At 37.3% G+C, this 22,866-nt stretch overlaps 1 protein-coding gene across 2 annotated transcripts; it reads left to right on the forward strand.

Moving 5' to 3' along the window:
• Positions 1-5,979: 5,979 nt before the first annotated feature.
• Positions 5,980-22,452, forward strand: ACX4 (acyl-CoA oxidase 4). Of its 2 annotated transcripts, none has more exons than XM_022050572.2 (13): positions 5,980-6,153; positions 6,955-7,083; positions 8,142-8,248; positions 8,369-8,446; positions 8,527-8,650; positions 8,772-8,845; positions 8,982-9,041; positions 9,146-9,255; positions 9,504-9,663; positions 10,744-10,820; positions 10,897-11,068; positions 11,199-11,291; positions 21,990-22,452. In XM_022050572.2, exons 1-13 carry the CDS (start codon positions 6,126-6,128, stop codon positions 22,119-22,121), a joined length of 1,344 nt encoding a protein of 447 aa, XP_021906264.1. In that variant the 5' UTR covers positions 5,980-6,125; the 3' UTR covers positions 22,122-22,452. The 2 variants fall into 2 exon arrangements, with proteins under 2 accessions (XP_021906264.1, XP_021906266.1); XM_022050574.2 differs by having other exon boundaries at positions 5,983-6,153; positions 6,982-7,083.
• Positions 22,453-22,866: the final 414 nt, after the last annotated feature.

The raw sequence follows: 22,866 nt of genomic DNA on the forward strand, positions 1-22,866 counted from the left end.
CGATCTATATTTAATCTTGATGGACGGTTGAGATTAAAAGGCAAAGGGTATAAATAACCCCACCCACACCTGACCACAAAAACCCTAGCCGCCAGTACCTCGCCGGAGAAGAAGAACCAGATGCTGGAGGAGCCGGCCGCCGCCACCCGCCGCAGCACCAGGGAAGTTTCCGACTGCTGATCGAGGTAAATTTTCTCTCCCTTGCTCGTTTTTCGATGCTGAGTCCCCCTATGGCCAAATCGGAGCCAAACCACCGGCCAAACGGCCGGAAAACCCAGCCGAAGCTCAGCGGCGCCGCTGCGCCCCTCCTCGATTTTTGCCTCCGATGAGGCCCTTCCCGGCCTCCGTTCGATGCAATTTTTATACCATTGTGATCACCGTTCTTTTCTCTATAGGTTGATCGGAGCCAAACATCAAAACGCAACTCACGCCGGAGGAGCCGCCGCACCGGAGAGCACCACTGCCGGTAAGTTTCGGTTTTTCATGATTTTTGGCCCACCGAGGGCCCTAGGGTTGTTTTATCGTAGGGACCGAGGCAAGTGTGGCCGAATTCGGCCGAAAACGGACAACTCGAGGCGCTTGCAGCGGCGCCGTCGCCGGAGCACGGCAAAGCCGTCGTGCCGAAATTTTGATATTGGCCGAAAGGGGCCATAGGTCTGATTTGGGATTTTTTGGGACACGTGTAGGTACCGGTAGTGCGTTTTAGTTTTTCGGAAAAAATTCAAGAAAATTAGAGACAGCCTGTAGGCGCACTGTAAAGCCGTATTCAGACTCCAAAACAAATAAGGACCCCTCACTCTATTTCCTATCACGGTATTAAAGCTAAATAAATAATTAAACTGTACTGTGCGACTTTATAGATGTATAATTGATTAAGGTTGCCAGTGGAGCCCGAGTCTGATACAGTGTTGGTCTGTTATTATCTGATTTAATTTCCAGTATTAAATGCAGCATGATATTTGATGTAATTATATTATGGTCTCGTATGCATAAATCATGGTTTCTTTTATTTTGGTTGGTATTATGCTTAACCCGATACTGTGTTGTCTTGTTTGGTATCGATGACTGGTTTACATGTTTGTGTATGATTGGATTATTGAGACTAAGGAAAAGGGCAAAAAGGTTATGTGAATTGATAAGTGGAAAATGTGGACAGTCTGACTAGATATCCTGGGAGATGGTGGACGGACCGGGTCCGTAAGGAACCCTACTAGGAACGTGGTCTCTCATACCGGACGGGGTATGGAGACTTTATGTGTTTTGGCACCCATACCGGACTGGGTATGGAGACGGCCCGTTTCACCCTCATACCGGACGGGGTATGGGGACGGCCCTAGAATCAGGTTATAAATGTTAATGGTTCACGTGTAGAGGGGACCCCCCTATGGATCCCTAGGGATACTAGTAGGTTGGTAAAAGAGGGAATCTGTTTCCTGATGATTGAAATGTAAATGTATGATATATGTTATGTTATAAAGTGTGTGTGATTTCATGATATTATAAGGTTATTGTTTTCATATGTTGTTTTCATGGATCTCGTCGAGGTAAGTGGATAGTAAAAGATTCTATTATTGATAAATGAATTTGTCATAAATTATGTTCCATTGGTCATTTTTGTTTTCTACCCACCTTTACTTCCGTGGTGGTGAGATAGTGTGATGTCTTTACTGGGCTGGTGTACCTCATTCCTTATTTAACCATTTCAGATCAGGAAGACATTGTTCCCGAGCCTGTTCGGCAGGAAGACGGCGAAAGGGACGCCTAAAGACTCCATAGCTATATTTATAGTTCTTATTTCGAGTATCTCTTTTAGTTAGTTTGTTCATTCATGTTTTGAGTTCGTTTTAGTTATTGTGTAAGAGATGCTAATCAAAATTTTTATTACGCTTCCACATTTGACATTTTTAATACATATATTTCATTTAAATTTTCGGGGCCGTTATAGAGGTTATAAGCCTTGCCCTGGATAGAAGGTCTGCCTTGATTCTAGTTCCTTAGGCACTCTCTCGCATAATGTTGGGCACTACCACATATGCGACAGGTGTTATTGAGGAGGTAGCAGGGCCGATCCCCATGATCTATGCCACAATGCTGACAGATCTTACCACGTCCTGCCATTGGAGCCTGAGGCGGAGCCTGGATCACCGGCTTGGGCCTCTTGTTCTATTGGACAAGCGCAGTAGGTGCTGGTCTGCAGGGTGGAACTGAGGGTCTGTGGTTCCCTGCTGCCTGAGAGAGGGTGTGGAAGCTCCTCTCCACCAACTGTGCCTTGACTAAAACGACCGAATAAGTCCTGAGCTCCAGCACAAACAAATGCTGCCTGATTTCTAGGCGGAGGCCACACTGGAACCTCCTAGCCTTCATGCCTTCATCCAACAACGTCTCAGGGGAGTATTGGCACAACTCCAGGAAGTATGAGTATATTCTGACACAATCATGTTCCCCTGGACCAACTAGACAAACTTCATCTCCTTCAGATGTTGGAGATGCTCTGGGAGGTACTCTGCCTGAAAGGCTACTAGGAACAGTTCCCAAGTAATTGGAACATACAGGGTGGTCTGTTTGAGTTCTCACCAGCGGTTTGCTTCTCCCACTAGCATGTAAGTAGCAAGGGTAACCTTCTGCTCAGAAGTCACCCCTAGGGTCTTGAAGGTCTTCTCTGTCTCTGCCAACCAGTACTCGACATCTTCAAAAGAGGATCCTCCTATAAAAGTAGATGAGTTTAATCTCTTATACCTCTCTATGTAGCCTGCGTCAATCATGGAAAGAACTAGGTCCCGTGCAAAAGGGACTGGGCCAAGCTGAGGATAGACTGGGGGCCTTGTGGTGGTACTTGCTGATACGGTGGGGGCACTGGATTGTACTGTGGTGGTGCCAGGCGGTACTGTGGTTGGGGCACCGGATCATACTGCTGTGGTGCCGGGTGGTACTATGGAGGAGCAGGGTCGTACCGGGGTGGCTCGGGATTCTCTTGTTGCAGTGGTGGCTCAACCTGTAGCAGTGGGGGAGGGTCAGGTAGCTCTCTCATCTCTTCTCGGCCCTACTAGGCAGCAATGAGTCTCTCCAGCACCTCAAATATCCTGTCAACATCTTCCCTAAGCGAACCATCCCGGGTTGCTCGGTTTACTGGGGGTCTTCCTCTCCTCATCTCTCTATACCTGCATTTTACAAGGAAGGGTTGAGTGATGATTCATTATTTTGGTGTTTTTCTAAGTATTATTGTATAAGGGATGGATATGAGGAACCTGGCTTTGATACCAACAGTAACGGCCCCGGAAATCTAAAAGAAAATATATAATAATTTAAGTGCGGAAGCGAAATAAAAGGTTAAGGTTTACATCCCTTACATGATAACTTAAAAGTACTAAATAAACATCACGGAATAAATTCTCTGAAAGAAACACGATAAATGAGAAAAGTAAAAGAAAATATAAAGTATCTAGAATCTACTTGCAATCTTCTTGCGAATCGAGCTCGGGAACCAGGTTTTCTTGATCTGAAATGGTTAAATAAAGGATGAGGTACACTATCCCAGTAAGGACATCAACTATATCACTGGCACAAAAGCAAATGTTGGTAGAAAATCAAAACAGCTAATGGAACACTAAATTTAAACCAATACATTTATTAAGAATAAAACCATTTACCCCTCACTTGCTATTGGAGAATTTATGAAAATAAATTATAGAAGTAATAATATCATACAGATCATAACTTCATGCACAATTAGCAACATAGAACATATCATAAATTCACATTCATTAACAATAAACTAAATCATAAAACTATTTCTCGTTTCACCAACCTAATAGTATCTATGGGGATTCATAGGGGTATCCCTGCTATACGTGAACCATTTCCCTTAATAATTTTAATTACAGAGCCGTCCCCATACCTTATCCGGTATGAACACCAAAATATTAAACTTCAATACTCCGTCCAGTATGAGGGTGAAGTAGGTCGTCCCCATACCCCGTCCGGTATGAGCACCAAATGACCAAGTCTTCATACCCTATCTGGTATGAGATAACGTTCACAGTAGGGCTCCCCATGAATCCGGTCCGTCCACTATCTTCCAAGATATCTAATGAGACTGTCATCTTATCTGTTCATTAGATCACACCCATTTCCTATTTTTTCTTAGTCTCCGTTACCAAATCAAACATAATTACATAAACAAATAAATATGAATATGGTAATGCAATCATATCTTAGATCCCAAAATCAAACAGTAGTCAAGTAAGACAATAATACATACATTTAATGTAACGGCCCCGGAAATTTAAGTGAAGATGTATGTATTAAAATTGTGACGGCCCCGGAAATTTAAGTGAAGATGTATGTATTAAAAATCTTAAATGCGGAAGCGAAATAAAAATTCTGATTAACATCCCTTACACAATAACCAAAAACGTATTCAACATATGAAAGAATAAGCTAATTAAAAGAAATACTCAAAATAAAAATTATAAATAAAACTATAAAGTCTTTAGGCGTCTAACTCACCGTCTTCTTGCGGAATGGGCTCGGGAACCACGTCTTCCTGATCTGAAATGGTTAAGTAAGGAATGAGCTACACTAGCGAAGTAAAGACATCACACTATCTCACCGCTACAGAAGTAAAGGTTGGTAGAAAACAAAAACGACCAATGGAACATAATTTATAACAAACTCATTTATTAATAATAAAAACCTTTACTGTCCACTTATCTCGGTGAGATTTGTGAAAATAATATATGAAAATAATAGCATTATAACCATCATAAAATCATATACACTTTGTAACATAACACATGTCATATTTTTGCACGTCAATAATCAGACAACAAATTTCCTCTTTTACCAGCCTACTAGTATCAATAGGGATCCATAGGGGGTCTCTGCTACACGTGAACCATTAATATTAATAAACTGATTCCAGGGCTGTCTCCATACTCCGTCCGGTATGTAATTACAATGATTGAAGAAGATAACAAAGTAATTGAATAATTAACTATTAAAGTAACACAAGTTACCAATATTGATTGTACATTTTCAATTGCATGCATAAAGACGATTGTGGAGACAACATATTATATCGACCAAATATATCTAATAAATTAACCATAGAGATGAATAAATAATTAAAAAATAATTTATTATTTAAAACACATAGATCAAAAAGAGAATTTTTAAATGAATAAAAGAAAAGAATATAAACTAATTATCAAAACACTCCCGTCAATAAACTTGAATTCTGGATATGATTGCCAAGAAAATGGGATGAGGTTAAGATATTTAAATAATTCAATTTATATATAATTATGCACATATTGGCCTCAATTAATCATTAACCAGTGTCTATACGTTGTGGTTTTTATTTTAATCAATTTACTAATTAATTTATATAAATTTTAAATATAAAATTTACCTTCTCTTTTTATAAAATTTTTATATTTAATATAATAAATATAAATAATAATTATTTAATTTAAATTTTTTAGTTATACAAATATAATGTGATGATGTATAAAGTAGTTATGTATTTAGAATTTATGAATATAATTCTCAATTTTTTAATTATTTATACTTAATACATAGAATATATGTAATAGTTATATATTTTAACTTTGAATAAAAATACATTTTTCATATATTAAAATAAAATTAATATCACAACATAGATAATTTATACATAATAATTGTCATTTAAATTTTTTAAATATAAAAATAAATTTTAATTTTAAATTAATTAAAAAATATAAAAAAAATTTAATTTGTAAATGTAAAAATAAATTAATGTTTCATTACAAATTTTAGAATTATCCATTATATAAAATTTTTAATTACATTTTTTTTTCTTTCCTCTTTATTTATCTATACAATTTTTTTTAAAAAACAATTAAAGTATAATAATTTTTTGTATTTTTATTAAAATTTCACTTGCCACGAGGGCAGTTAGAATTGCGTGCCGCGATCGTCAACTCAACGCATGCTATCAGCCTTGGCCTTATCTACTTCCTCTCTTGCTTACTTCAGAAACCGAACCAGATTATCATTCATCAGCATCAGCTGCATCTCTCCACTGCCATTTTCACCTCGACAGAATCCTACCCTCAATATCATACAGTTTCTCTTCTTCCATCATGACACTTCCCTCATCTACAAATCCAGGTGATCCTTATAAACAGATATCTTTCTTTTAATCCAGTTAGTTTTCTTCTTAGCTTTCAGTTCATGGTTTGTTTTCTTTCATTTCTTAATGATTCTGTCAACTCTAAATTAATCAGATAAGAAATCGAGGTATATAGTTTAATGTTTGATACCCATGTTTGGATATACACAAGTAATTGATCCTTACTGCGATGCATTTATTACTTTGTGATTCAATTTGGATCCTTCAAAATCAGGACTCAATTAGAACTTGCTTTAGCTTTTCATAGACTATGTGTATAATATGATATCCATGTACGCCAGATTAATGAAAGCAATTGTTGATATTTTAAAACGGCCCGTTTGATTTTATAAAAGTTCTTCTGCTACGAGGTGGAAATCTAGAGACTCGCATGTTGGTCATTTGATCGACCGAGGAGAACCAAGGCCTATGCATCTATAGAACCTAATGTTATGAACTTGGTTTCTTGAACTCTCCGAACAAAGCGACTACTTGGATGTCGTGTATGTCTGTGCTCTAATACGTGGTAAAGGGGAATATTCTGACTAAATATTGTTGGCTCAAATGTAAAAATCTATTTATTGGTAGCTGAATTGAGCGTTCCTAATGCATTTTTGCTTTAGAAGTATGTAGAAGATACTTCTCCGTCAGAAAGATTTTTCGAGATTATAGTATGTAGAAGATTTTGTTAGAAGCATAAATATAATATAATTTAAATGCTGCACAGTTCTTAGACCAATGAGTTATGTAGGGCTGCGCCTATGTCTGCCTAGTTATTAACAGAGGTTTCTTTTGTTTAGTGAAATTAGTGCTTTCATACTTTGCAGATGGGAACAAAAGGGAAAGAAGTGCTTATTTTAATTCACCAGCACTGGATATTTCTGTGGCATTTCCTCAAGCAACTCCAGCATCTATATTTCCTCCTTGTGGTAAGAAAAATGATAATTGGTTTTGTTGGATTATTCCCATTCCACATGAAGACTGGGTTCCCAAAAATAATTTGCATTGTTACCTATATAAATTGTTAGAATATCATATCATGCTTCTTTGTCAACTTCGTCCTGGTAGCTGAGTTTATTGGAACTTGGCTTTTACTCCAATTTGTCACTTCACTTCTTCCGTCTACTTCCTTTTCCTATTCCCTTTTCCCATTTCCTTTTGTGTTGTGTTGTGGGTACGTTGTGGGAACTTGGCTTTTACGCCAATTTGTCACTTCACTTCTTCCGTCTACTTCCTTTTCCTATTCCCTTTTCCCATTTCCTTTTGTGTTGTGTTGTGGGTACGTTGTGGGGAGAGGATGTAGGATTGGCAATGAGCCAAGCCAAGCTGAACGCATAAGTATTCAAGTTTGATTTTTGAGTAGTGTCAGAAGATTGACTCAAAGCTTATTTTGAACTTTATTTACGCTCAAGTTGGACTCGTTTAAAGAACAACAAAGTTTGAGCTCTGTTAGAAAGAAATTTAACAGATAGCCCAGGTTAGATGAGTTTGAGCTCAAATTTTATATTTTAAGTTGGAGAATTATACAGAGTCTATCCTGAATGAGTTCAGATTTTATATATTATAATAGTGATGTGAAGTATTAATAAAATTTAAAGTACATTATATATTCTGATAACATATATACTATATATTATATTTTTACTAAAAAGATAAACAAATGCATTTTCAAGCTTATAAACCAAATATATACAAGTTCGAGTTTGTTGCATTTAGCTTGGGCAGTTAAGGGGTAAGATAGCTGAGGTCTTCTGTTATCTACTTTTTTCTTTTCTTAAATTAAGTTGAAACTATACTTATTTTGAAGTCCTGATACATCAATCTCCATTCTCATAGTCAAAGCAGCTTTAAGTACCTTATGATGTTATATATGTTTTACATCTAGTAACGTCTCTATCATAATGGTTAAACATTTTCCTCTTATAGTCTGTAGAGTAACCCTTCTCCTGTTCACTTATATTGATGTTTTGAACTTCAAATGATACAGCTTCAGATTATTATCAGTTTGATGATCTATTGACTCCTGAGGAGCAGGCTCTCCGCTTGAAAGTAAGAGAATGTATGGAAAAAGAAGTAGCTCCAGTAATGACAGAGGTATTATCATATTGTTTTTTTAAACAATTTTTTTTTTACCTATAAGATAATTTTTATATTTTATATTATATATTACCCAGAAAAATTCATAGTAAACCATGTTCTGCATATCTTTTCCAGTACTGGGAGAAGGCTGAGTTTCCATTTCACGTTGTTCCGAAGCTTGCCGCCTTGAGAATTGCTGGTGGAACAATCAAGGTAAGTTATGCATTTATTTCATTTTGCAGTTCTTGTTTTCTTAAGGAAGGACATTGATGCTTAGGATCTTTATCATTCAGGGTTATGGTTGTCCTGGTTTGTCCATCACTGCCAGTGCTATTGCTACAGCAGAGGTTGCTAGAGTTGATGCGAGCTGTTCTACTTTCATTTTGGTGCATTCATCCTTGGCAATGCTTACAATTGGTGAGATCTCAACACAACTGTCTTTTTTCTCTTTTTCTTTTTTTTTCTACATGTCTTGGAATATTTCAAATGCATGAAGATTTTAGTAGTTCATGTAACTAATATGGCTGATTAAGAATAGCATTGTGCGGTTCGGAATCACAGAAGCAGAAGTATTTACCTTCTTTGGCTCGGTTTAACACTGTGGCTTGTTGGGTAAGTTGCTTCCTTTTAGCATGTTCTGGGACCTTTAATATATATTTCACATTTGCATATGCCAAAGCAACAGAAAGAATAATGCTTTCTTCTTTTTCTTTGTTTTGATTCTTTTACGGTTCAAAAACATGCTTAGGCCTTAACAGAGCCTGACTATGGAAGTGATGCGAGTGCTTTGAGAACAACTGCAACAAAGGTCAAGCCCCTCAACTTATTACGTTACCTATTTGTTTATTTTTTTCCCAGTTCGGCCGTCAGCATTTGACTTTCTAAATCTTAGTCTGTGTTGTCGATGATCAGGTTGAAGGGGGTTGGGTACTCGAGGGTCAAAAGCGCTGGATAGGAAACAGTACATTTGCCGATTTGTTAGTTATTTTTGCTAGGAATACTTCGACAAGTCAAATAAATGGGTATGTTAAATGCCATTTGTGTGGCACTTCTTTCTATCAATGATTTTTTGCTTGGGTAGACATTATTGGATGTATGTATCTAGGATTGGTGGATATTATTTGGGATAACGTCTGTATCTAGCTAAGATTGGACAATCATGGATGAGCATATCCTCGTTGCCTTGGAAATATGCTGGGAAAATATGGTCCTTGCATGTTCTAACTTTGGCATGAATATCAGTTATCTTATATCCTGCTTTCTATTTCAGATTCATAGTAAAAAAGGACGCACCAGGATTAACAGCTACAAAAATACAAAACAAAATTGGGCTGCGTATGGTACAGAATGGAGATATTCTCTTACAAAAAGTCTTTGTCCCTGATGAGGACTGGTTACCAGGCATCAATTCGTTTCAGGATACCAATAAGGTGCAGTTTAATGGATTCCATCAAATGGATGATCCCTTTTGTTCCATTCTACTTTTTTTGCTAGGTGCAATCATTGGTTTGTTACCTTATCTACATGGAATAGAATTTTGCCTCTAGTTGTTCTGGCTCAGAATATTTATTGTTTTGATCCCAGAATATAAACAGAGACCTGGAATGTTAAGACTGTAAATGCTTTGCGGCCGTAGGACAGAATGTTGGCTGAGAATGACATTTAATACTGCTTTATAGAGGTTTACACTACAACAGTTTACTTGGAATACTTAAAGGCAGCATCACCCTCTTGGATAGTTGGTCCAGAGCCAGATAGCTTCGTTTTACTACTACAAATTCAAATGCTGAAACTGCTATGAAATGAAATTACGAGAGCATGATTTCTTCTGCTCTAGTACCGCATAAGTGTAATAATTTTTTGAACAACATGTAATAAGTTAATGCTTTAGATGTTGATGTCCACTCCATAGGAATCAAATGGAGGATGATGAAGAACTTGTGCATGATTCCTTTAGTTTATTGTCATATCTTAGGACAAGGGATGAGTATATAGCCTCTTTTTAAGAACCACTAATCTATTAGCTTTCAAAATCAAATCACTAACCTTCAAAACGCAAGCTCAAGTTATCTGTGTGTGAGTTTAACCTTTATATAGAGTTCAACAATTTAAATATCTTTCTGATGTGGAAATGGAGTATCAAACTTTATATATAGATTATACATTATTTGTTCTACCTCTCTGTGTTGTCTCATCTTCTTCCGTATTGCATGGATCTAGATTGTTGCTAGCAGCATTTTATTATGCATGTGCTGGATTAGTGCCTAGCCATTGACTCCTACGACTTACATCACCTAATTGTGACTCTTTTAAGCAAAACTGAGATGTAGATCATCTGATTGCACCTTCTATCCAATTGCCTTTAAACTTTTATATAGATAAATAGACATGTCCATGGTGCTGATTGATTTCTCATTTCTTCTTCCAAATTTTTCACTTTGATGCTTCAGGATCTTGGTTCCTGTTAATTCGAGTATATGCTGATATGTAGTGGTCTATTTTTCTAAAAGGTTCTGGCTGTCTCACGTGTGATGGTAGCCTGGCAGCCGATTGGTATATCAATGGGCATCTATGATATGTGTCACAGGTATTGTGCTACTGTTCTTTTTAGTTAACTACTTATCTTTGAATTTATCAAAATTTGAATTTTATATGATTATAAGGTACCTTAAAGAGAGAAAACAGTTTGGAGCACCGTTGGCAGCTTTTCAAATCAATCAACAGAAACTTGTTCAGATGTTGGGTAATGTTCAGGCAATGGTGCTTGTTGGCTGGCGTCTCTGCAAATTGTATGAGAAGGGTAAAATGACTCCAGGTCAAGCCAGTTTGGGAAAGGTACAGTTGCTGAATTTGAACATGTCAAGCATGCATATGAATGCTTTAATTTTTATTTTACTTTAATTTTTTTCCTTTCCTGATATCTGTACTTTGCTTCCTGAATATGATGAATCCTTTGTCTCTCCAGTCATGGATCACCTTGAGGGCAAGAGAAACAGCAGCCCTTGGGAGAGAATTACTTGGTGGAAATGGAATTTTGGCCGACTTTCTAGTTGCAAAGGTATTCATGCACATTTCTTAACTTTGATATGCTGCATTCATTTAGTAGATTTTCGTGTATTTGATCAGTTACCGTGCTTATACATTACATTCTATATTGCTTCAAGACTATTCTGTTATTAAATTTTAGAAGCTTGTATAGATAGAACATTTGGCATGACATGGTTTGATATATATAAATCCAATTGCGGCGTTGGAAATCTTTTTACAGTCAACTTAATTGCCTTACGCATTAGATAATCAAAGAAGTCAAGAAGATAGAGTTCCTGGTGTAGGTCACCGCCTTAAGGGTAGACACAGAAGATTTACCCTTGTACGACGAGTGCCACTGCCTTTAGGGTGGTGAAATGTTCTCCCAATGCAGATGCCTCTTAACCATTGAAAACAAATCTTTGACATAGTTTGCAAAGGAAATGGTCCATAAGGTATTAGGGTTAGCGAGAATGGGAAGAGTTTTCGGATTTCCATCACATTTTGGGAGGACGAAGTGGAGTGGTTGCTAGGTGTATTTAGGAGTTTTTCTGTTCTAAAGGTGGGAAGGCATGGGGCTGGAGTAGGAGAGGAAGAAGACACAATTTATGGCTGGCACTGGGTTGAAATTTGAGAGGTAGATTTTTGAATATTTCGGAGGAAAACAGGGGCGCAGTGAAACCCATCTTCGTGCCGAAAGGTGTGCAAGCGGATGGGTGGTGGAGGTTGATGTTAGCTTTACACGACGTGGCAAGGAAGAAGTGTGTTTCCCCAAGGGAGGGTAGGGGCCGCGGGCTAGCAAGGCCAACATAGTTGAGAAGCATATCAGAAGGGCATGATGAGTCTCTGGTCTCACCATGTTGGCCGATATGTAGATCATAATTGCGGGTGAAGGTGGAACTGAAGCAAAGATGGAGTTGTGCAGAGGTGGTTACGAGCTGTTTGGGGCCAGGAGGGCGGGTAAAAAAGAAGGAATCCGGACTTGAAGTTGACCGAGTCAAGTTCAAAATTCAAAATCGGCCGGCGAAAACACAATAGTGTTCCATCTTTTTGCTGGGGCCCAAAATATAGAGGGGCTTGGTCGTTTTGGGAGCAAAGTGGGCTGGAAGGTGTATCCAGAAAATGGGCCGATTAGAGAGTCCAAAGAGGCATTGGGCTGGGTAGAAGGATCACTTGGACTGAGAAGGGGAAGTGGGTCGAGGGTCATTGGCCGACAAAGCGGGTCAGGCGGTAGCGGCTCTGAGATAAGACCAGCCCGTGGCTAATGCTTTGAGTTAGGAGTGGAATGTAGTATGGCGGTGGTCCTGGTGGAGGAGTCAACAGCGGTGGTCCTGGTAGAGGAGGCAACGATGGTGACTGTTTCCAGAAGGGAGCCGGTGCCAAAAATACAGATTATAGAAGAAGTAGAGGAGGAAAAGCAAGGAGAGCAGATTGGTTATTTCATCGATGAAGAAAACTCCTGATGGGTTTTAGAAACCGTTGAGAGAATCAGTTCTTTGTTAAGGGTTACCTTCGATGGTTTAGAGGAGCAAGTCATGAAACTTTTCAAGTAAATAGAGAAAAGAAGAAAGAGGAAGACAAGGGAAGAAAGGCTGAAGGTTAAGATGAAGGGTAAGTAGGGGATGGAAGATTCCAGAGAACTAAGGATGTTGCAGACAACTATCAATTATGATATTCCGAGGAGAGGAAACAGTAGGGGTAAAGAGGGATGAGTGTCAATTAAAGGTGTTTGGTTGAATCATTGCCTGGAATGTACATGACATACACAATAATAATAAGAGATAGATGATTAGGGGTTGTATGAGCAAGTGGAACTCCGATGTGATTTGTCTGCAGAAAACAAAAATGGAGACTGTATCAGTGACGATTATTTAGAGTTTGTGGAAGTTTAAGGAGTTTAGGTGGAAAGAACTACCAGCTAGTGGAGCCTCTAGAGGTATTCCTTTGTTATGGAAGAAGGGTTCTATAGAATGCATGGAGACTCTGGCGGGTGAGTGTTCCATTTCCCGTCTGTTTAAAGATCAAAGACATGGACAAAAATGGGTTTTCACCAGGGTTTACGATAGGGTTAAAAAGAGAGAGAGAAGAACGTTATGCAAAGATTTTGAGGATTACAAAGGAAGGCCAAATTGACCATGGGTGTAGGATTTCAATATGGTTTAACACAGACATGAGGGATCTGTTGAGCAATTCTCGCAGATTTATGCTGAAAAATTAAAGGAGACTTTTGGACAGGCTAGATTTGTGGACTTTGCTGCTTTTGGGTGGCAAATGGGCTTGGTCTAGTCGAAGGCTCAAATTGGCATCCCTAGAATTGATAGATTTTTGGTATCGATATCTTCTCATTTACAAGCTACGGATCTATACCAAAAACTTCTGTTATGGACCATGTTTGACCACTTTGCTATCTATCTAGTCTCTAATGGGATTAAGTGGGGTTCTTGTCCTTTCAAATTTAAAGGCAAGTGGCTGAAAATCAATGGTCTTTATGACAAGGTCCAACAGTTTGTGGAATGGTACAAGGTTAGATAGAAAGACCAGTTTCAGAGTCGTGCAGAAGCTGAAGCTAGTGAAAGCCAAAATCAAGAAATGGTGTAAAGAGGAGGGGATGAGTATGACCTGTATATGATGTTGCTACTTCAGGAGATCGAGACTATTGATAGGAGGGAGGAAGATGAGGCTTTGTCTACTGAAGATTTGGCTGGTGGAGTGTCTTTAAAATTTGAACTAATTACCAGATTACAAATGGAGGAAACTTCTTGGAGGTAGGAATCAAGAGCTCAATGGATCAAAGAGGTGGATAGAAAAACAAAGTAATTCAATTTTATGGCAAATCATCATAGGAGGAATAACTATATGGAAACAGTGGAGATAAGTGATAGGGCAGTGAAAGGGAATGAGTAATTGAGGAAAGAGATTAGAGATTACTTTGGCAGGTTATGCCAGTAGATTTTGGCTGGACACTCAAACTGAATGGTATGAACTTCAGGGCTTTGGATGAAATAAGCAGGCTAGCTTTGGAAAGAGAGTTCTCAGAAAAAGAGATTTTTGAAGGTCTCAGTGAAGTGCAAAAAGGCAACGCTCCTGGTCCGAATGCTTTTAACATGGGTTTTCTTTAGAAAGTTTGGTACATTATGAATAATGATATCTTGGAATTCTCTAAGGGACTGCATGAATTTGAGTCATTTGTTCAATCTCTAAATTCATCTTCTCTGGTGCTCATTGCCAAGGTGGGAGGGGCACACAATATTAAGGATTTTAGGCGCATGAGGTTAGTTGTAAGCATATACAAACTCATAGCAAAGGTTCTCTCCAGAAGAATGTCCAAGGTGATGGATAAGGCGGTGAAACAAAAACTCAACCACTTGATATATATCGGAAAAAACAGAACAAGAAGTTTATTACTCAATAAATAACTTAAAATATCTCACATTAAATGTTAACCGTGAAAGATTTAAATACTAAAAGAGTTCCTAAAAAATCTTAACCGCTTGTTTACAGGAGCACCGACGTGCTGCTGCCATTATCTCAACAAAACTAACATGCTACTACTATTATCTCAACAAGCTCCTTAAAGAAAGGCAAACAAATAAATTCCTAAATAGAAGGAAAGCTAAAAACAGATTCTTGACTTTGTCAGCAACTTTTTAGCAACCATGATTTGTAAGTTGCACTAATCTTTGACACTCCTTGGTGCAAGCTTAGAGTTAACACGAAGAGCAAAGCGAAGTATTTCAAATTTAGCTCTAGGAAGTGCTTTTGTGAGGATATCAGCGGCTTGCTTTTCAGTTCATATCTTCACCAGATCAATGTCTTGAGTTAACACCTTTTCACGTAAAAAATGGTAGTGAATCTCTATGTGCTTTGTGTGTGCATGAAATACAAGATTTTTTGCAAGCTTGATAGCATTTTCATTATTACAATAAAAAGGGACTGGATAGTTGAAATCAGAAACCATTTCTTGAGTGAACCACTCCTGAGTGGCCATAGTGGTTGTCACGTACTCAGCTTCATAGGTTGAAAGAGCTACAGTTGTCTGCTTCTTATTACACCATGAGACTGCTGCTGAACCTGCATTAAAAATATATCTGATTGTGGAACGCCTATTATTCACATCGCCGGACAAATTTGCATCAACAAAACCATTCAAAGAGAACGAAACATGTTACTTGTACATCAAACCAAAATCTTGAGTGTCTTTGACATAACGAAGAATCCTCTTTACAGCACTAAAATATCCCTCACATGGATTGTCCATAAACTAAGATATGACCCCTACAGAATATGCAATATCTGGTCTTGTGATAGTTAAATAGAATAAGCTACCAACAAGATGTTGAAAAAGTGTTGCATCTTCTAATAATTTTCCTTCTTTGGTTAACTTTAGTTCAGGATCCATACGAGTAGTCATAACTTTTGACGACTCCATATCAAAACAATCTAATAAACTTGCTGCATACTTTTTCTGAGAATCAAAATAAAGCCATTTAAATTTTCAATCTCTAATCCAAGAAAACAAGTAGCTTCATCCAAACTCTTCATTTCAAAACGGATGGACAAGTCATCTTGAAAACGATTTATTTCATTACTATTGTCACCAGTAATGATCATATCATCCACATAAAAAAGCAACAAAGTGCACATTATAGGAGTCTTCTTAATAAATAAGCTTGGATCTGCATTAGAAGATTTGAAACCACAAAAATTAAGACAATGAGCAATCTTACCAAACCAAGCACGAGGTGCTTGTTTTAGACCATATAATGCCTTCTTGAGTCGGCACACATGATTTAGAAAGTCCTTGGAGATAAAATCTTGTGGTTGTTCCATAAAGATATCACGATTTAACTTCCTATAAAGAAATACATTTTTCACGTCTAACTGCCACATTTTCTAGCCATGGCATGCCGTTAAAGAAATGAGTGTTCTAATTGTCACCATTTTTGCAATTGGACTGAATGTATCTTCATAATTTAAGCCATATTGTTGAGAAAAACCACGAGTAACCAGACGAACTTTATACCTGTCAATGCTGCTATAAGCTCTTTTCTTCAACTTGTAAACCCATTTACAGGTGACTAATTCTGCATCTTTTGGCTTCAGAACCAGCTCCCATGTGCAGTTCTTGTTTAATGTTGATATTTCTTCCTTCATTGCTTCTTCCCATTCAAGAACACCTTTAGCTTCTGCAAAGGATTTTGGCTCTTCTTCACAAAAATTTGTCATAGCAAAACAAGAAAAAAAGAGCAATTATTCAGCTGCACATTAGACTCAGCTAAATATTCAGGTTGTCTTCTTTGCCTAGATGATTTTCGAATTACAGCCTCAGTAGTTCTCCTTGTTGAGTGATTTCCCTTGAAACAGAAATATTATTTCCCCTTTTACTTGATGCCACATCATTATAAAAAGATGCAAGATCAATTATGTTGCTGTCAGCATTTGAATCAACACAATAGGATGACACTTTATCAAACACAACATCGTGGGAAACAAAAACTTTCTTTGCTTGTGGATCCATGCACCTCTAACCTTTTCTGTAAGAGTCATAGCCAAAATTACATTTTTTTGTCTTTGGGTCAAGTCAGTTCGTTCATTTCTTGATATATGAACATAACAAACTGAGCTAAAAACTCAAAAATAACTCACATTGGGTTTGCGATGATATAAAGTTTCAAAAAGTTATGATTCTGTGCTTGGCCATGGAAGTAAACGATTTATGACATGACTTGCGGTCTGAACAGCTGCTGCCCATAGCTCTCTTGGAAGATTCTTTGCATGTAGCCATGACAAAGGCATGGTCATAACGTGTGCTAACTTACATTTAATAACTCCATTCTTTTGTAGGGTTTGAGGACATGTCAATTGGTGTTGAATTCCATGTTTATTGCAATACTCAAAGAATGAATCATATATATACTCCCCACCGTTATCTTTTCACAGATACTTTATCGTCAAGTCAATTCTTTCTTCGCCTGCTGTTTAAAAAGAATAAAATTTAAAGAAATTTCAGTCTTATTTTTAAGGAAGTATACTCAACAAAATCGAGAAAAGTCATTCATGAAAACCAATAGATAATGAAAACCAGTATAGCTAGGTGTTCTTGTTGGCCCTATGAGATCTGAGTGGACTGATTGTCATGTTATAGAAGCTCTATGTGTTGAATTTAGAAAATGAAGGCGATGAGATTTCCCTGACAGCTAGCACAAACAATATTATGTCTAATGTCTTTGAAGATTGCAACTCCATCAAGAAGGTTTGCAATAGAGATTTTCCGCAATCATTGGTAGCCAACATGTCCTAGTCGAGCATGCCAAAGTGTTGCGCTAGCATTCTGCGGTGTCTTTTCAACATACTTATCACTCGCAGACAATATATACAATGATTCTTTTCTTTTACCAATGAATAAAACATCAGCTACAATGTGCTTGATATTTGAAAGAATCTTTACATTATTTGGACCAAAAAGGACATACATCCCAGAATTAGTTAATTGAGAAACTGAGGCAAGATTCTTCTTTTAGCCTAGAAGATGATAAACATTCTTAAGTGAAACACCTCCATCATTTGAAATATTAGCGTTGACGTTGAAATCTCTTCTTTTAATATAGGATGGAAAGAATTATTAGTTGTCACAACAACTCTTTTTCAAAATGTGGGTGAACATCAGAGAGTAAGAAATCATTTCTTGTTGCATGATGGGAGTAACCTGAATCAACAATCCATTCCTTCTTGTAGTCTATGGAAGCATTAACACATGCATCTGTGTTGGAATTAATTTGTTGATTGATAACTTCAATGGATAAGCAATGCTCCCATTTTGGTTGTTCATATTCACCACTTTCATGTACAATGTTTGCTTATGCTTCACGGCAATTCCGTTTGATATGATCAGGTTTTCCACATCAATTACATACCATCTTCACATGACAATCGCGCTTTAAGTGTCCCTGGTTCCCGTACTTGTAACAACCTTTTGAATTTCCTCTAGACTGCCCATCTGTTTTGAATTTCCTCTAGATTGAGTGGAAAAGTTATTTTTTGCTTTATCTTTTGTATAAAGAACATCCTCCACCTGAGAGAGAGATTGCTTGTTATTGCTGGTCATTTGTTTCACCAAAGCTTCTTAATTTGAAAGAAGGTTTTCCAAATCAATGATAAAGAGCTGAATTGCCCACCCTTGTATTGAAGAAATAAATGGCATGAATTCTTTCCGCAGTCCACGAATAAGATAACGACGTGAACGGGCATCACTAATTGGCTCTTCCGCGTCCAGCTCTAAAATTTCAGCACACATGGTTTCAACTTTCAAAATATATTCTGAAATTGAAAGATTACCTTGAGTCATCCCAGCAAGTTCATTCTCCAAATACTGTAGCCGCATTGTGTTCTTTGGGGTGAACAACCTCTCAAGTGTGTCCCACACTTGCTTCGGCGACTGTAAATCTCGAACATGCTCGATGTACTCTTTGCTGATTGATGTTCGCAAAGCAAACAAGGTTTTGCCACACTTTATCTTCCATTTCCTGCGCAATTCAACATTTTGTTGCGTATCCTTCAGAATTTCAACTTCATCACCAGAGATAAGATCCCACAAATCTTGCCCTTGTAAATAATCTTCCATGCATAATTTCCTGTAACTATAATTGTTACGAACAAGCTTCTCTATAGTGGCTTGAGAGACACTGCTTCCATTATTCATATTCATTGAGGAATAAAATCAAACACTTGGCAGACAACTTGGAAAAACCAGAACTCAAAACACTTGATAAGAATAAACCCAAACTCTGAGACTATGAAACAAAAACTCAACCACTTGATATATATAAGAAAAAACAGAACAAGAAGTTTATTGCTCAATGAATAACTTAAAACATCTCACACTTAAGAATATTAACAGCAGAAGATTTAAATACTAAAAGAGTTCCTAGAAAATCTCAATTGCTTGTTTACAGGAGCACCAACGTGCTGCTGCCATTATCTCAACAAAACTAACATGCTACTACTATTATATCAACAAGCTTCTTAAAGAAAGGCAAATACAAATAAATTCACAAATAGAAGGAAAGCGAAAAACAGACTCTTGACTTTGGTAGCAACTTTTCAGCAACCATGATCTGTAAGTTGCACTAATTTTTGACAGTTGGTAGGTGGATGCCAGCATGATTTCGTGGGAGACAAACATATTCTTGATGCCACACCTATTGCTAATGAAATGGTGGACAAATGTGTACAAGAAGAGAGAGGGAGTCCTATGCAAGTTTGATATGGAGAAAGCATACAATCATGCAAACTGGAGCTTTTTGGGTTATTTGCTAATGAGAATGGAATTTAGGAAGAAATGGCGTAAATGGATTAAGACCTGCATGCCGCTTATTTTTGCAGTAATGGTCAATGAAGGTGTGTCTTCTTTTTTCAAGACTTCTAAAGGTCTTAGGGCAGGGAGACCCATTGTGCCCCTTGTTTTTTATTGTGGTTATGGAAGTTTTGAATAAGATGTTGAGAAGAGCCACGGAGTTAGAATTGTTCAGAGGTCTTAAAGTGGGAGCAGGGGAACACACTGAGGAGGTAACCCATTTACTTTTTGCAGATGATACCATACTATTTTATGAGTCTGACAAGCAAGCAATGTTCAATGTCAAGTGTGTTTTGATGAGTTCCAAGCAGTTTAGGGGTCAGCATCAATCTTACCAAGTCTGAGCTATTTAGACTGACTGATGAGAGAGATATTGATAAGCTGGAGAGGGTTATGGGTTATAAAGCAGTAAAATTGCCGATTGAATATTTAGAGTTACCATTATGGGCCAATTATAAAGAGTTGGGAATGTGGGATCCTATGTTGTCCGGGTCTGAAAAGAGGTTAGCGGGATGGAACATAGCTCTTCTTTTTAAAGGGGGAGACTTACACTCATCAAAAGCTGCTGATTTACTTACTATTTATTACATATCCCTCTTGACTATCCCGATGAGTGTTGCAAGGAGATTGGAGACTAGTCAGTGCAAATTCTTATGGTGCGATTTAGAGAAAAGAAAAAAATATTATTTGGTAGCTTGGGATGAGATTAAGAAGCCAATATCCCAAGGAGGTTTGGGTTAAGAGCTTTTGTGAAAATGAACATGGCCTTACAGGGTAAATGGCTTTGGAGGTTTATGAAAGAAGTTATATGTGGAGAATGGTGACAATAGTGAAGTTTGGAACATATAAGAGAGATTGATATACTAGAGCCTTGTCAAGACGGTATCGGAAAGGAATGTGGAAAAATAAAATGTACAGGTATGGATGGATTCCAAGTGTGCATTAAATAGAGGGTTGGCAAGGGTGATAGCATCAGTTTTTGGCAAGACCTGTGGCTGGAAGACGAAGCCCTTAGAGATCAGTATCCTCATATTATTTCCATCACATAATAAAAAAAATATTATGATTAGTGACTCTTCAGAAAATTAGGGGGAAAAGGTGTGGCATGTAAATATGCTAACAAAACCTTAACGATTGGAAGATTAATGAGTATGAAAATCTCCTAAATGCTTTATTTTTCATGTCTTTGGATAGTAGCAACGACCAACCAGTTTGGTATCTCACTAGTACAGGGTCCTTTTCGGTAAGATTTTTCTACAAGCATCTGGCTAAACATGAAATCACTGGTACCAAGTTTTGTTTTTTTAGAAAATGAAAGGTTAAAGCCCCTCATAGAGTAGTTTTCTTTGTGTGAGGAGCCGGTAGCAGGTGCATTCTGACTATTGACAAATTGATGAGAAGAGGAAAGATTATAGCAAACGGTTGTTATATGTTTAAAAGCGCTGCAGAGACTTGTAATCATGTACTTCTATGATGTTTGATAGCCGACAAGCTATGGACTATAATGACGGGTTATTGGGAATCAATTGGGTGATGGCTGACTTGGTTAGAGACGAAATTTGGGCATGAATGGGTATCAATGGTCAAAGGAAACATGGGACCTCATCCCATTCATCCTTTTTTGGATGGTTTAGAAGGAGATAGATAAAAGAACTTTTGAGAGGGTAGATGATGATGATGACTTTGATAGGGTTAGGAATAGATGGTCTAGACTTTTAGTTTTTTTATTTTGTGTCATTCTCTCTATTCAATTAAGGATTTAGAAAATCTTGTCGATATTTTGGTACATATATAAATATTTTGTACGTGGGTTAGTACCTTTCTAGTTTGTCATTAATTTATACTTTTTATTTTTTTAAAAATTATATAATATATAGAATTTGGTCAAAGTAACTCTACTTTTCAATTCTATAATAATAGATTTGTATTTTCGCTTGTTACTAGGGAAATTATAAAACGCCTAACCTGAATTAAATAGAGAATTAATTGACTAAAACTCAGAATATTATTATAATTTAAATTTTAGTCAAATTTGCGTTTTATTCTCATTCTTATTCCATATAATTCAAATCCAACCTAGCATATCTAACACTTTAAGATTTTTAGGTAGGAATTTATCATTAGAACCACACTCCTATTTATGTAAGAAGTCGGTTAGTGAGGGACTGGGAAAAGCTAGAACCCGGTTCATTTCATTAAAATTTTAAGCATGCAAATAGAAGATGATTACTTAACATTTTTCTTCCAGGACTCTGGTAGCCTTTGTAATGGTTGATTTTCTCTAGATTAACGAAGACTGAAACAGATCTGTCGTGTAAGTGGTCAAATCAGGGCTTTGATTTTTTAGGTTTGATTTATTTGTATTTTATGGCACAGGCATTTTGTGATTTGGAACCCATCTACACATATGAAGGCACTTATGACATCAACAGCTTGGTGACTGGTAGGGAAGTTACTGGACTTGCCAGTTTCAAGCCAGCAATGCTGAACAAGCGGAGCCGCCTGTAACAATGAAGTTTGTTCTTGCTGTCTGATCACGAGCGAATTTGTTCATCACCTAAATAATTGGTTTAGAGGGGTTGCCCTGTTACAGTATAATATACCGAGCAAGCTGTAATAATCACATAAAGAAAAAGTAGATTAAGCTAAATTATTTCTTGTATGGAACAGTACCCAAGTGAAATATAGAGTAAGATATCTCCTTGCTTTATCATGATCAATTGATGCTAAATTTTAGGCACTGTTGATCACTGTTTAGATTTGACACTGCCGCTGATTTGAAGCCAAGATCGACCAAAGTTTCAAAGTATTCTATTATAATTTATGCTTATTATATGTAGAGGATAGTCGTAAAGTTTCCTGTTTACAAATTGAGCAATATTCAGCTGAGGTTATTAGCTAGCTCACCGGTGCTTTTCTAAGCTTCCAACAGCAGGTGCAGAAAATTCTAATTCCCTTGGAGTTGGAGGCTGCTTGTCTCGGAGGCTATAAGAAGGAAAAGAAACATTAAAACCAATTTTTTTCAGTAGTTATAATTTTTTTCACCTAATCTAAAGGTTCAAGGCACTCCCTGCACGGTGCGCTAAATTGTATGGATTGATTTCCTGTGTTTAAAGGTTGCTTGCGGAAAATTTACATGCCTCAGCATTGTACCTCTATTTGGTCATATGCATATTAAGATATAATCTATTAATTAGTTATATTGAGTATATTTAAAGGTTAAATTTTTAATATCTTAATCTAGAAGCTGAAA

This window comes from Carica papaya, chromosome 8 (genome assembly GCF_054855325.1).
Source record: "Carica papaya isolate Zhongbai chromosome 8, ASM5485532v1, whole genome shotgun sequence".
Classification (NCBI taxonomy): domain Eukaryota; kingdom Viridiplantae; phylum Streptophyta; class Magnoliopsida; order Brassicales; family Caricaceae; genus Carica; species Carica papaya.

Coding starts and splice junctions, on each gene's coding strand:
- ACX4 (XM_022050572.2), top strand. CDS start 6,126: ATGACACTTCCCTCATCTACAAATCCAG. Junction 8,447..8,526: donor TTGCTGGTGGAACAATCAAG/GTAAGTTATGCA, acceptor TTTATCATTCAG/GGTTATGGTTGTCCTGGTTT. Junction 8,651..8,771: donor CTTGGCAATGCTTACAATTG/GTGAGATCTCAA, acceptor GATTAAGAATAG/CATTGTGCGGTTCGGAATCA.